This window comes from Prionailurus bengalensis, chromosome C2 (assembly GCF_016509475.1).
Source record: "Prionailurus bengalensis isolate Pbe53 chromosome C2, Fcat_Pben_1.1_paternal_pri, whole genome shotgun sequence".
Classification (NCBI taxonomy): Eukaryota; Metazoa; Chordata; class Mammalia; order Carnivora; family Felidae; genus Prionailurus; species Prionailurus bengalensis.
Genome location: NC_057350.1, coordinates 2,238,358 through 2,250,712, shown reverse-complemented (window position 1 = coordinate 2,250,712; position 12,355 = coordinate 2,238,358). Strand labels below are relative to the sequence as shown.

The 12,355-nt window shown below is 61.6% G+C and overlaps 1 protein-coding gene across 2 annotated transcripts; it reads right to left on the bottom strand.

Moving 5' to 3' along the window:
* Positions 1 to 640: 640 nt before the first annotated feature.
* Positions 641 to 12,303, bottom strand: ICOSLG (inducible T cell costimulator ligand). 2 transcript variants are annotated; one of them, XM_043593467.1, is made up of 7 exons: positions 11,117 to 12,303; positions 9,091 to 9,131; positions 7,611 to 7,973; positions 6,665 to 6,961; positions 4,416 to 4,581; positions 3,523 to 3,559; positions 641 to 2,623 (listed from the first exon to the last, which is right to left on the bottom strand). In XM_043593467.1, the coding sequence occupies exons 1-7, from the start codon at positions 11,128 to 11,130 to the stop codon at positions 2,573 to 2,575; spliced, it is 969 nt and encodes a 322-aa protein (XP_043449402.1). In that variant the 5' UTR covers positions 11,131 to 12,303; the 3' UTR covers positions 641 to 2,572. The 2 variants fall into 2 exon arrangements, with proteins under 2 accessions (XP_043449402.1, XP_043449403.1); XM_043593468.1 differs by having other exon boundaries at positions 7,611 to 7,970; positions 11,117 to 12,267.
* Between the last annotated feature and the right edge of the window lie 52 nt (positions 12,304 to 12,355).

Here is a 12,355-nt window from a genome sequence, read left to right as displayed (position 1 = left end):
CAGACTGGACCTGTTAACCGGGAACCCCTCACCTATGCCACAGCCAGCCGTGGGCAGGGGCCCCAGCGCGGATGGGGACAGGAAGCGCCCCCCCCCCCCGCCTCCCACAGGAAGGCGACGACGGAGGGCACAGGTTCTGACTCTCGGGCCACTGACCTCTAACGTGGCTACTTCTCTGTGCTGGGCCATCCCATGTGCCCCTACACATTAAAGGCCAGTGACAACCCCAGGTGTGACAACCAAAACTGCCACCAGACCGTGTCCAGCGTCCCCTGGGGGACAGACCTTTCCTGGGTGAAAACCAATGGGACAGGGGCAGGGTCCCTAGGCTGGCAGTAAGGTTTTTTTGTTTTAATGTTTATTTTTGAGAGAGAGAGATTGCAAATGGGGGAGGGGCAGAGAGAGAGAGGGAGACACAGAATCCGAAGCAGGCTCCAGGCCTGTCTGCACAGAGCTGTCTGCACAGAGCCCGACACCGGGCGCGGGGCTCAAACCCACGGACCACGAGATCATGGCCCGAGGCGAAGTCAGATGCCTACCCGGCTGAGCCCTGCAGGCACCCCTGACACCGACAGTAAGGAAGAGCTGAGCTGCGCGTGCAGGTGACTGTCACGCTGACCCAAGCCACTGGACACAGACACCACTTTCTGTCTTGTTATTCTTATAAATCAGGTTTCCAGAAACAGATGTAAAAACACTGGCCTTCGGCCTGTCCACAGTGCAGTGTAAGGAGTGGACAGAGACGTCCAGGCCGAAGGGCAAGGGGTCACTGTGCACCCTCCCAGGCCCGAGGGAGTGGGGGGACCCTGCTGGCATCCCTTGGGAGCCCCGGGTCCAGGCAGACCCACAAACAGGCAGTGGTGGGAGAGCGGCTGGGGGTCTGGGCAGCTGGCCCCCCTTCCCCCCACCCCCAGGGAGAAGCCCGCTTGGACAGGGGAGCGCCGGAAACAGACCCCGTTCCGTCCCGTCTGGGTGGGCGCCCAGTGACCAGGGTCTGCTGCGGACGGGCGGGCTGCAGGAGGTGCGGGACCCTCAGCCTGGACTCGGGGGGCCCCTGGGGAGGGCGGCTATGCCGGCACCCCTGCCCGAGGCCATAGGCGGGCTCCACAGCCCCTGCCTGCACCCAAATGGTCCTTCTGCTTTTTGCTCCGGATGCCAGTCGGCGACCTTCTCGTCCCCCTTTGGGAACACGCCTCTCCTGATGCTTTCGGGTAAAGTCTGGGTGCAGTCCACGGCACGCTGTGACAGCCAGGCAAGGAGTTTTGGGTACAAACACAGTGAACGCTTCTTGCAACGGATTGGGCTCAGCATTCCCACTGAGCCTGGTCCTTGTTTTTGCCATCACGCCCGCCACCAGTGCTGAATGACCGCAGGCGGGACACCGCCTTTCCCAGGGGCGTGCACACCAGGGTTAGTGGGCAGCCGGCTGTGCAGAACCTTCCAGAAATGTCAGCTGCTAGATTCAGGGGGGGCAACAACATGGAAACCACGCGGCGAGGGTCGAGGCCATGGGCCGCACACCCCTGGGTGGACTTGGGCCACCGCGCCTCTCCCGTCCCCCGCTGGGCCTCGTGGGCTCCACGGCAGCCGTGCAGGTCCCGGGGGAAGGTGACAGGTGCGGAGGGTGGCATGGAATTAGTGCCACATTTGGGACGGCTGCCACTCTGCGGGGAGAGCGCCCCCTCCGTGCGCCTCACGGCACCAAGTTGAAGGACCTCGATGGCCACGCAGTGAAGCCCGTGTCCACTGGAAACACGGGTCCCCAGTCCTGCCTGAGCAAGTTTCTGCGTTCTGCTCTTTTCCCTGCTTCTGTCACGATGGTCCCAGCAGCACGCTGTCTTCTCGAAAAAACTCCACTGTGCCTTTTTAGGAGGGACATCCAGCTTTCGACTAAGACAAGCGAGGTCAGGTTTTCTCCCCGGTGAAGATCCCAGAGGAAAAGTAGCTCCCAGGGACCTTCCGGTGTTGACCGGTTCCTGCATTCTGGACACACTTACACACGCACAGACACACGTACTCACACACACACGCACACGCAGCTCAGGGTGCAGGAGGGGAGGGGGCCCCACGCGTGCGCCTCTCACAACAGCCCTGAGTGACCTCCAGCCGGCAGGGGAGGTCCTGGAGGAGACCCAGCTCGCCTCACTCCTTCCTAAAGGAGCCGCCCTTCCTCTGGTCTCAGAAAGCCCCCATCCCCCAAAACCCCCACGCGTTTTTGGGATTGAGAAGGGTTCCGTGGGCTCCGGGGGGCCGGGGCGGGGGGAGGAGCCATCACGAGGCACCTTCCTCCTGCATTTGGCAGCAAAGGCGGGGAGCCCACTCACTTGGGGGCATGTGCGTTTGGAGCTGTTGGCCCTTGTGAGAGGTCCTCGTTCCAGGATCCGGGCGGCACCTGGAACATTCTCCCTGGGATCAGGCACGGTCCTACGTGTCCCTTCCAGGCCAGAGAGCCTCCGTGTCCGTGAAGCCCCCTTGTTAATGGCACCGATGGGGGCAGATGGTCCCCTCTTGGCCACCAGGTCCGCCAGAGTCAATTCCCAAGCTGCCATCCGCCATCCCTCCTGGTGGGATCTCACAGAAACCCTGTCCACGCTCCGGGTGGTGAGTTCTCATCAGACACGGTCTTGGAAAGAAACAGAAGGGAGAGCGTCACGGAGCACTGTGACTGCTTCCCTCCTCTGGGGGGCGGGCGGCTGCTTTCTCAGGACATAGGATGGTGGAAACGAAGGACCGGAAACTCGGAAAACCCACAAACAGTGTCCTTTGCCTGACAGGCGGGCCCTGGTGTTTTGGCAAGTTGTGTTCTGCAGTTGGCTGAAACTGGCTTGCGTGGCCTCAGGAGCACCGGTGTGACCAGGCTCAGCCCGGCCCAGCCTCCCCAGGACAAGTGTGGCTCACAGGGGTGCAGACGGGGCTCAGAGAGGGGTGGCCGTCTGCCAAAAGCGTCCAGTGCGGGCCAGCCCGCCTACGAGCCCCACTGCCCTTTGCAGCCTGAGGCACCTGCCGCTTGGGAAACTGGAGGCTCTGTGTGTGGACGCTTTTCCCAAACTGGGTGGGAATCACTCGACCTTTGCTCCTGGGACAGCGGCTGCCTGCTTGTACCAGGAGACCGGAGTAACTGTTCTGTGACAAAGGGCTTAGCGTCCGGACTCCCTTGAGACCCCCGTGGGGGTGGGGTGGGAAGGGTAGGGAGGAGGGGGCCCAGGGAGAAGGGATGAAGTTTGGCAGACGTGCCTGGGGGTCATCATCAGAGGCTCACTGCTTTCGTGGATGTCTGGAGAATTCTGGGACCCAATGTCAGTCAGCAAGCGTATACAAGGATAGGACTGCACGCCAAAGGGGAAAGCGTGACCCGCCTTCTCTAGGGGCTCATCGTGTTTCTGAAAATGTCCACCTCCAGCTCCCCGTCATCGAGGATAGCTCGTGCCAGAGGCCAACACTGACAAAGCCACCGCCCAGCCATCCGCTCACGTGAACCCGCACCTGCTGTCCACGGGCCCCCTTCCCTCTTGGCAAACTCACCGAAGAGAACGTCTGCTCTGGCCTTGCAGCCCAGCTCCTGTTGGAACAAACCGGAAACACTCAGGGCAGGGAGCAGGGGTAGAGAGGCGTTGCTCTAGAGTCCCCAGTGGCCCCTGGTGCCACGCACAGCAGGAACAGACTCACAGGGGAGGGTCCCTCGGGCCACCTGGTTTTCCGGGAAGATGCTTTGTAAGAGGTCTGTGCTCCGGACTCAAGGCGCCTCTCCAGGGCCTGGCCAGATCGGCAGTGGGCCATGGGCCGTGGGAAGTGTTTCTGGGATGAAGGCATTGGCAACAAACCAGAAACTCCAGCAGCACATGCAGACTTACATCAGGGAACCAGTGCTCCCCGTGCCCCGACCCTCCTGGAAGACCCGGAAGATCCCCAACTCTGTCAGTATCTTGGGGGATGCCCACCAGGCCGAGCTGGGGAGACGTCTCTTCCCTGTGCCCCCCACTCAGGGCCTTCCCTACTGACCCTGGTTGACATGGTTGTGACCGTGTTCATGTTCTGGGCTTTCCTGCCTCTTCTGTGAGTTCTGCTGCTTTGTTTTGTAGGGTCAACACCCAGCCTTTCTCAATCTTTCTAAACCCCTTTGAGTTTGGCCAGAGTTCAACAGCCTCGTCAGGACCAAAGGCGGCTTGGCCTCCATAGAAATGGGCTCCGTCCTGACGTCTAAATTCAGAAGCTGGCACTCCCACCCCACACTGGGAGAAAGCCTCACACGGCGCCCTCGGCTCGGCTGTGTCAGAAATATGGAGCCCACGACATCAGGGGCCACGCCCAGGACCCACGTCCCAGAGGTGGGGGAGCCGCTAGAACTCGTGAGCGTGAACGCTATTAAAGCCGCACTTCGCAGGAAAGCGACGTCTTGCAGAACTTTTAACGGGTACCTGCGTGGATCCCGCGGGGGGCACCTGCTTCGGCACACCCAGCCTGTAGCCACGGCCACGGCCACGACCACGCCCAGCACGATGAGGGCGCTGAGGACCGCCCCTTGTTTCTTCGGGGCATCGGCTCGGCTCTCGGTGATGCCATATTCCGTTCCGGTGACCGTTTCTACGGGAGAGGAAAATAACACAAGACTGAAAGGGTGGGGAGGAAAGGGGAGGGACCCCTTCCATCCTGAGCAGGAGAAAACGGAGGGAGGCACCGAGGCCTCAGAACTTCCCTGGCTTTGCTTTGTGACGTTTAAAATCTGCGGCTCTTCTGGCGGGGAGGGGTGGAACTCCACCTTTTTGCGACCTGGAACCCCAGCCCTTTCCAGCCGCCGCCACCTGGGCAGGGCATGGTGGGAAGCACAGAGTCCTCCTGGCTTTCAAAAAAATGTTTACTGTGATTTAATGTATCATTTTATTTTTATTTTTATTATTATTATTTAGTTTTATAGACAGATTTAAAAAAAGAAAGGCAAAAGTCACATAACGCAGTGAACACAGCAGCAGCATTTTGTACGTTTCCAGTGGGGCACGGCCATCGCCACCGTCTGGGTGCAGAGCTTCTGCGTCGCTCCCGGAGACGCCGTCTCCATCGGCAGCCACTGCCCTTCCCCTGCCCCCGCCCCCACTCATGGACTTTCCATCTCTAAGGATTGACCTATTCTGGACATTTCATATCAACGCGGTCACACGGCGTGTGTGCTTTCTGGCTCCTCACTGACCACGGCGTTCCCCAGCTCCAGCCGCGTGGCAGTGAGTATCAGTGCCTGGACGGAAGTGTTAATCCGTTCGCTGCTCATTGTGAGTAATGCTGCTCTGAACATTCACGCACATGTGAGTCCATCTGCAATTCTGCCGGGTGTACAACCCAGGAGCGGAATTGCTGGGTCACATGGAAACGCCACGACGACCTTCAGAGTCACCGCCAGGCTGTTTTCCAAAGTGGCTGCACCATTTTGCGTCCCTACCCCCCCCACCCCCCCACATTGCATGAAGGGTTCATCCGTCCTCTCTTAACGTGATTGCTTAGCCCCTTGGCAAGTGGCTCTCCCGGGCACACGAGGAAGGGAAGCTCGTGATAAACGCCCCGTACGTCTCCAAAATGGGAGAAACCACTCAGTGGCTAGGTCTTGAATGCACCTTGGAATCATCTGGAAGCCTTTAAACATGTCCTGGTGCCCGGCTAGCCCAGGGGAGCAAATCCAATGGGTCGGGGCTTGGGGACTTTTACGGGCTTCCCAGCCATCCCACAGCACAGGAGCCGAGACCACAGCCCTAAGAGAACCTTCTGGTTCCCCTTTCACCTGCTGCCGGGGCCGCCTTGCCGGGGAGACCACTGCTGGGAGGCGGCCATCAGAGGCAGGCTTTTTGGTACAGCCCTTGTCTTGGTCCATTTGGGCAGAGAGGCCAGGACCACTGGGTCACGAGGCCGTGCCTTGACTTCAGGGAGGAAGATGTCGGGCCCGCAAGGATTCCTGGGGGTCAGGGCCAGTCTCACAGCATGCGACCCAGGCGGGCTCACGGGCCCACACTCAGGGGCTTGTGCTCGGCGTGACTGCTGCCGCTGCCCCCTGGGACTCTCATAAGGCCCGAACCAGGAGCTATGCTTTCTCTCCAACCTGTGCGGGGCCCCATAGGGCACGGGCAGGCCCACAGAGTCCATCGTGGAGCTCTCCCGCCTCCACCCAGGGGGACCTGTCATCTCAACACTAGTGACAGGGATGCAGAATGAGAGAGCCCGTGGCCTCTGTGGAGTCGCCTGCCTGCACCCCTCCCACGGGGAAGCCCCGAGCCCGCAGCCAGGCCAGCTGCCGGCGGCTGGAACCCCAGCAGGGGTGCTCTGGCCCTCTAAGCGGCAGAGGCTCAGCCATGCCTTCAACCCTGATGCCGCCGCTGCCCGGTCCTACACAACCTTCCAGGCCTCAGCCCCTCGTCTGTGGAGTCACCAAACCTGAGCTTGAGAGCAAAGATTAAGTGAAACCACTTAAGCACTGAGCGCCCGGCCCCATTCCTGCCCTCGGCAGCCGTGGTGAATTTCGTCGTCGAGTGCTGCCTGTCACCTCCTCCCCCTTCCTTCCAGCTTCCGGAAGCCACTGCCCAGGCACCTTGCAGGGGCTCGGTCTTCTGGCTCAGAGGACCTCCTGAGTCACCGCAGGCCCACAGTCTTGGGTCGGTGTCAGGGGACAGACCCCGGGGGACCTTACCTGCCTGAGTGCTGATCGTCGTCAGGTTTTGGTGCAAGAGCACATTCTCTATGCAGCAGCCGACGTTCACGCTGGGGGTCCGCCGGATCGTCAGGACACTGACCACGTCGTACAAGCCCTGTGCGTTCAAGGAGACCGTGTTGTTCTGCAAGGTCTCGTTCAGCAGGCTGTTGTCCGTCCTGTTGATCCAGTACACGTTAGGCCTCGGGTAGCCGTTCACGGACGTGCACGTGAACGTCAGCTCCTCATTCTCGGAGGGGCCGCTTGGGGCCCTGACCACGGGCATGCTGTAGTTGGCTGCAGGGGGGAGATGGGTGGTGAGGGAGGCAGGTTCTGAAGGTCAGAAACAGAGGGGCACGTGGTTGGTGCGCAGGGCCAGGGTAGAGGGGAGGTGGCCCAGCGTGCCCTGACGGCGGGGGAGAGGCAGGACCGGGGCTGCGGGCCGGGCAGCCCGCACACACCGCCGCCCCCCAGCAGGGCTGCTGGGCCCGCACCCCCTCCCCCATGTGAGCAGGCGGGGCGCGTGTGGATCTCCGGTGACACGGGAGGCTCGCAGGCCTTCCGGAGGGGACAGGGTCCGGGGTCCTTGGTTGACTTTAATTTTCTTCCTAAACTCGGATCTCCCTTGGTGCTTCGCAGCATTCTCTCCTAATTTCATTAAGAACACCTAGTTGGACTTGAGATGCAGAATTTAAGGCCCAGACAGCAAGGTTAGGAGTTCTTCTGTGACACCAGGTGACCTCAGGCTACGGAAAACTTCCCAGGAGCTGAATGAGTTTTCAACCAGTTCAGCTTCCCGCTCGGTTGGACAGAAACCCGCCGGCAGAGACTAGGACGTTCTTTACGGAAGAAACAGGTGAATGAGCCCGAGAATGGGCCTCGTTAATACTTTCTCTGGGACGCAAGGCTGGGGTGGGGTCTGTCCCGTCAGCTTCCACGGTCTTACCTGCCACGTGTAACGTCACCACGACATCCAGAATCTTCTCTAACTCCAGGGATTTCCTAAACACCAGGCAGTTGAACCTCTGTTCATCCTGGGGGGTGATGTTGTGCAGATGGAGAGAGAAATCACCCCGCTTCATGCTCTCCAGCGACAGCCGGGCCCTGTCCCTGTAGCGGTTGTCCTCGTGGCCCGCAGAGCTGTTCCCGGAGAGGTAGTAGGTGACCACGGTCTTCGGTGTGCCGACGACACTGGTTTGCCAGTACACATAAAGGTCATTTAAATCAAAACTGTGTCTTTCGGGGAAAATGCAGCTGAGCTCCACGTCGCTGCCCACCAGCGCCCTGACTTCTTTCTCTTGAACATCTGCTGTGGTTCAGAAAGCACGACATTTACTTGCTACGGTTGAGTCCCAGCCCGCGAAGTTCTCTAACTAGGGGGAGGGAGGCTTTTTGGTAGCAAGGGTCAATCGGACACCTATTCTGACTCATTTCAGTAGAAATGTTAATGCAGGGGCGCCTGGGTGGCGCAGTCGGTTAAGCGTCCGACTTCAGCCAGGTCACGATCTCACGGTCTGTGGGTTCGAGCCCCGCGTCAGGCTCTGGGCTGATGGCTCAGAGCCTGGAGCCTGTTTCCGATTCTGTGTCTCCCTCTCTCTCTGCCCCTCCCCCGTTCGTGCTCTGTCTCTCTCTGTCCCAAAAATAAATAAATGTTGAAAAAAAAATTAAAAAAAAAAAAAGAAAAGAAATGTTAATGCATTAATCAAATAGACGTAGGAATGTGCTAGCATGTTTAAAATTCAAACAGTTTGGGAAAGCACTATATTCTCCAGCGTGGATTTCCGCCCCGGTGGGAGAGGCCGGCATCGGGAGGAGTCGGGGGAGGGGCGGGCACCCAGGACGGCTCTGCACGGTTTGGGCCACCTCTTGGGTGTTTATAATTAACTCAACGTAAAAAGCTTTTTTTTTTTTTTTAATTAGGACATTTACAAGAAAACAGTTTCTCAGCAACAGCATTGTATTAAAACGCTGCTTGCAGGGCATCAGAAAGGCCCACGTGCCGAGTCTAGAGCCGCCGCACCACCGGTGCGGCCGTGGCAATGCCCGTGTCCCCTGTCCTGCCACCCTCGGGGCTGGAAGGCTCCGCAAGGTCTCAGCCTCGGCTGTGGTGCCAGATCCCTGTTCCTTGCTCTTCTGGAAGGTGGTGGCTCTGGAGGCTCCCCGGGGCTGACTGGGGCAAAGGGGTCCAGAGAAATGGGAAGCCCCAGCTCATCTGGAACGCGGAGGGATGGAAGCAACTGTCGCTAAACACGAACTAAGACAAGAACTGCAGGGGCTGCACAAGCGGCCCCTTCGTGGCCTTGAATCTGCACGTTCCCCTAGGCGCCGAGCCCCGCTTTCCCGTAGGGCCCCCTGCAAAGGCCAGAAGGGCCGCAGTGAGGTGGCACCCGCATCCGCAGCCCCGGCAGGAGCCTCTCTGAACTTACTGGCTTGCAGGGCGCTGAACAGGAGCAGGAACATTCCAGCGCTGAAAGGAAACGACCGGAAAGGCAGGTGAGTTCCCGCTCCTCCCAAACCTCGTGGGCAGCGGTGCTCATGCCCACAGAGGAATGTGAACACACCCACAGCCCAGCCCGTCGGACGCGCCCTCCCCCCACGCACAGCAAGTCCTGAGCCACCAGCCAGCTCACAGGGTGGAGGGAGCCACCCCCCAAGCCACTGCCTTCAACCCTGTGCCCGCCTGGCCTTTGCCGGGGATGGATTCCAAAAGACTATATGAAATCAGAAAAATACACTCTCAGGGACACCTGGGTGGCTCAGTCAGTTAAGTGTCTGACTTCGGCTCAGATCACTATCTTGCGGTGTGTGAGTTGGAGCCCCGCGTCGGGCTCACTGCTGTCAGCGCAGAGCCTGGAGCCTGCTTCGGATCCTCTGCCCCCCTCTCTCTCTTTGCCCCCCCCCCCACACTTGTGCTCTCTCTCTCTCTCTCTCTCTCTCTCTCAAAAGTAAATAAATCTTAAACAAAAAGAAAGAAAAAAGGAGAATACACTTTCAGGGTGTTTCTAGTCAGAGTTACACTTAGGTTTGGGGAGACAGAGAGGCTGTAACACGCCCCGCGGCAGGGTCGACTGAGCGCAGGGCGGCGTTCTGAAAGGACACGGTTGTTCTGAAACTACATCTGGTGGCTCTTCCAGAGCAGGCGGGTGGCTCAGCTGCCCGGGGCCAGCAAACCCCTCTGGGGACTTCCGAGGCTCTTCGACCCAGACCTTCGACCCCAGGGACTCCACACCGTGTGCAGCTCAGCCCAGCCACCCCCTCCTGAAGGCCTCCCAGGCTTGTGTCCGCTGAGCTCTGGCCCCAGAGAAACCCCTGCCTCGCCCGCCACAGCCGTCATCTGAATGTGCACAGACGCATGTCCCTTGCCGAGTAAACTCAGGTCTGCATGGCTGTCCGGCCGAGCTGGGCCCAGGCCACCAGGGGCTCCCTCACGCCAGAGGCCACAGCCTGCAGACAGGCCTGTCGTCTCTCCTGTCTCTGTTGGGGCCACCATTGCTGCTCGCGGGGACAGCTCCCATAACCTCCACCTGCAGCCCCCTTCCCTGGAGCCAGAGCAACCTTCCAAAACACAAGAGCTGCGAACACCCTGGTGGCTCCGACCCCCTTCTGCACTGAGGATTCAGGGAGCATACACCTGCTGGGCCTCCTCTGGTTGTCTGGGGGCAACCTGAGTCACAAGCACTGGCCTTGGGGAGGGAGCTGGGTCGGCCTGCTCCCTGGGTGCGCCCTGGGCCCCCTGCTGGTCCACCTGGTCCCCAGCCTACACCCCAGACTCTGGGGTGTGGGTGACCATGAGGATGTATTTTCTTCGCTTGAGAAAATGGTTGTAACTACCTGCATTTATAACTGGGGACACCCGGTGGCAGCCAGCTTATCAAGGCGGGCACGCCCCCGACCTGACCTGAAGGGGGCGCTCTGGCCAAAAGCGGAGAGCAAGGCAGAGTCACCCAGCTCTCCCGCCCGCACCGCGAGCGGTGAGCTGAGCCGGGGTGCCAGCCTCGCACCTCCTCCGGGTTGGTTCTGCCGACGGGAGGACATGTCACCCAACAGTGGGCACCGGCTGGCCTTGGAGGGAGCGGCCACGGCACTGCGAGGTCGCGCCCCACCGCTGGGCAGTCCGTGACCTCGTCCCCTTAGTGCGGCGCGCGGCTGCTCTCCTTTAGCTTTCGCTCTCGCCCTCTCGCGGCGGGCACCCGCCCCCAGGCACACCCACGCGCCGCCGTCGGCCCCCCACAGCGCGCCCCGCCGCTGGGCGGAGGCCACCCTCCTGCAGGTAGGGCTCCCGGCGCAGCGGCGCTCCCAGCGGCCGGCCCTGCCCGCGGATCCGGCCGGCGCCGCCAGGTGGGCGGGGGGGGGGGGGTCATACCCGGCCCCCTGGGGATCCTGCTCCCTGCTCCAGCTTCTCTTCTTCCGGTGCACCCGCAGGACCCGTCCTCCCCGCCTCCGCACGCTCACCTTGTCAGCCGCATGGTGGGGGCGGGACCTCGGGCCGCCGGAGCCGTCGGAGCGAGAAAGACCTCGGGCCGCGGGAGCCGTCGGAGCGCGTGAGCCCAGGTCTCACTGCGCGCCTCCAACGCTCTGCGCGCTAAGTGAATCGCAAGAGCTGACTTTACCCGGCGCCCGCCCGGGGCCTCGCCCCTGTTCCCACCCCCTGCCCAGTCCCTCCCACGCCCTTGGCCGCAGGCGGGGCTCGGAAAAACGGAAGCTCAGTCACAGGCTCCACAAAGTTAAGCCCTCCCCAGCCGCTGGGCGCCGAGTTGGGAGGGTGGTGCGTGGTCCCGGGGAGGAGGGCGGCCGAGGGCTCTGCGGGAGGCTGGCGGGGCTGGCGGGGCCGTGGGAGGCTAAGTGCTGCCCCCCGGTGTCGCGCAGAACGTCCGCGCCCCGATGGGGAGGCAGAGGCCGGCCTTTGGAGGTGAGGGCCAACGAGGAGGGGTCCCCTGAGCGCAGCCACCTCCAGCAGCCCGTCCTCCGTTCACCAAAGATGTAGCGCACACCCACCGCGGGCCAGGTCCTTTGTGAGCGCCAAGGACCGACTGTTAAAACCAGACAGGCCGCCCCGGGAAAGTGAACATTCCCGGGGAAACAAGGGAGGAAGCGAGGCCCGGGAGACTGGGGTAGACCGCCGGGGAGGGCGGCCGGGGAGGGGCGGAACCTGCAGGTGAGACCCGCGGCCAGGCAGGGGCGGGGCCGGCAGTCCCGAAGCTCTGGGGCTTCACCCCTTCCGGGCCTCTGGGAAATTGGGTGGAGGGCGTGCCCAGACCAAGCGGGGCCGCCCTCCGTTTTAGCCGGGGAGCCAGGGCCAGGGGGCCAGGCCAGGGCTCCATTCACGTGTCCGGAGAGGGCCCGGGCCGTCCGAACTCGGCGTGTGGCGGCGTCGTGAAGGGGGCGGGAGATGGGGGCCCGCAGGAAAGGTAAGATACGGCTGGGAGAGCAGGGTGTGGGGGTGAATCAAATCCTAGAGAGGTCTCAGGACGCTTCCTATTCCCGGAACCAGAACGCCAGGGCCATATTCTGCGCGCAGCCGGACACTCTTGGGGGAAGGGCACCGGCTCAGACCCAGCGGGTCCGGAAGGGGACACGACGCGGGTGGCCTTGCTGCCCCTTGGGTTGGCAGCGACTGGCAGCGGAGAGCCCGCGGGTGAGGAGCGAGAGCGCCGGGTGGGAGCCACTCCACCTCCCGGCCCTCGCGGGTCC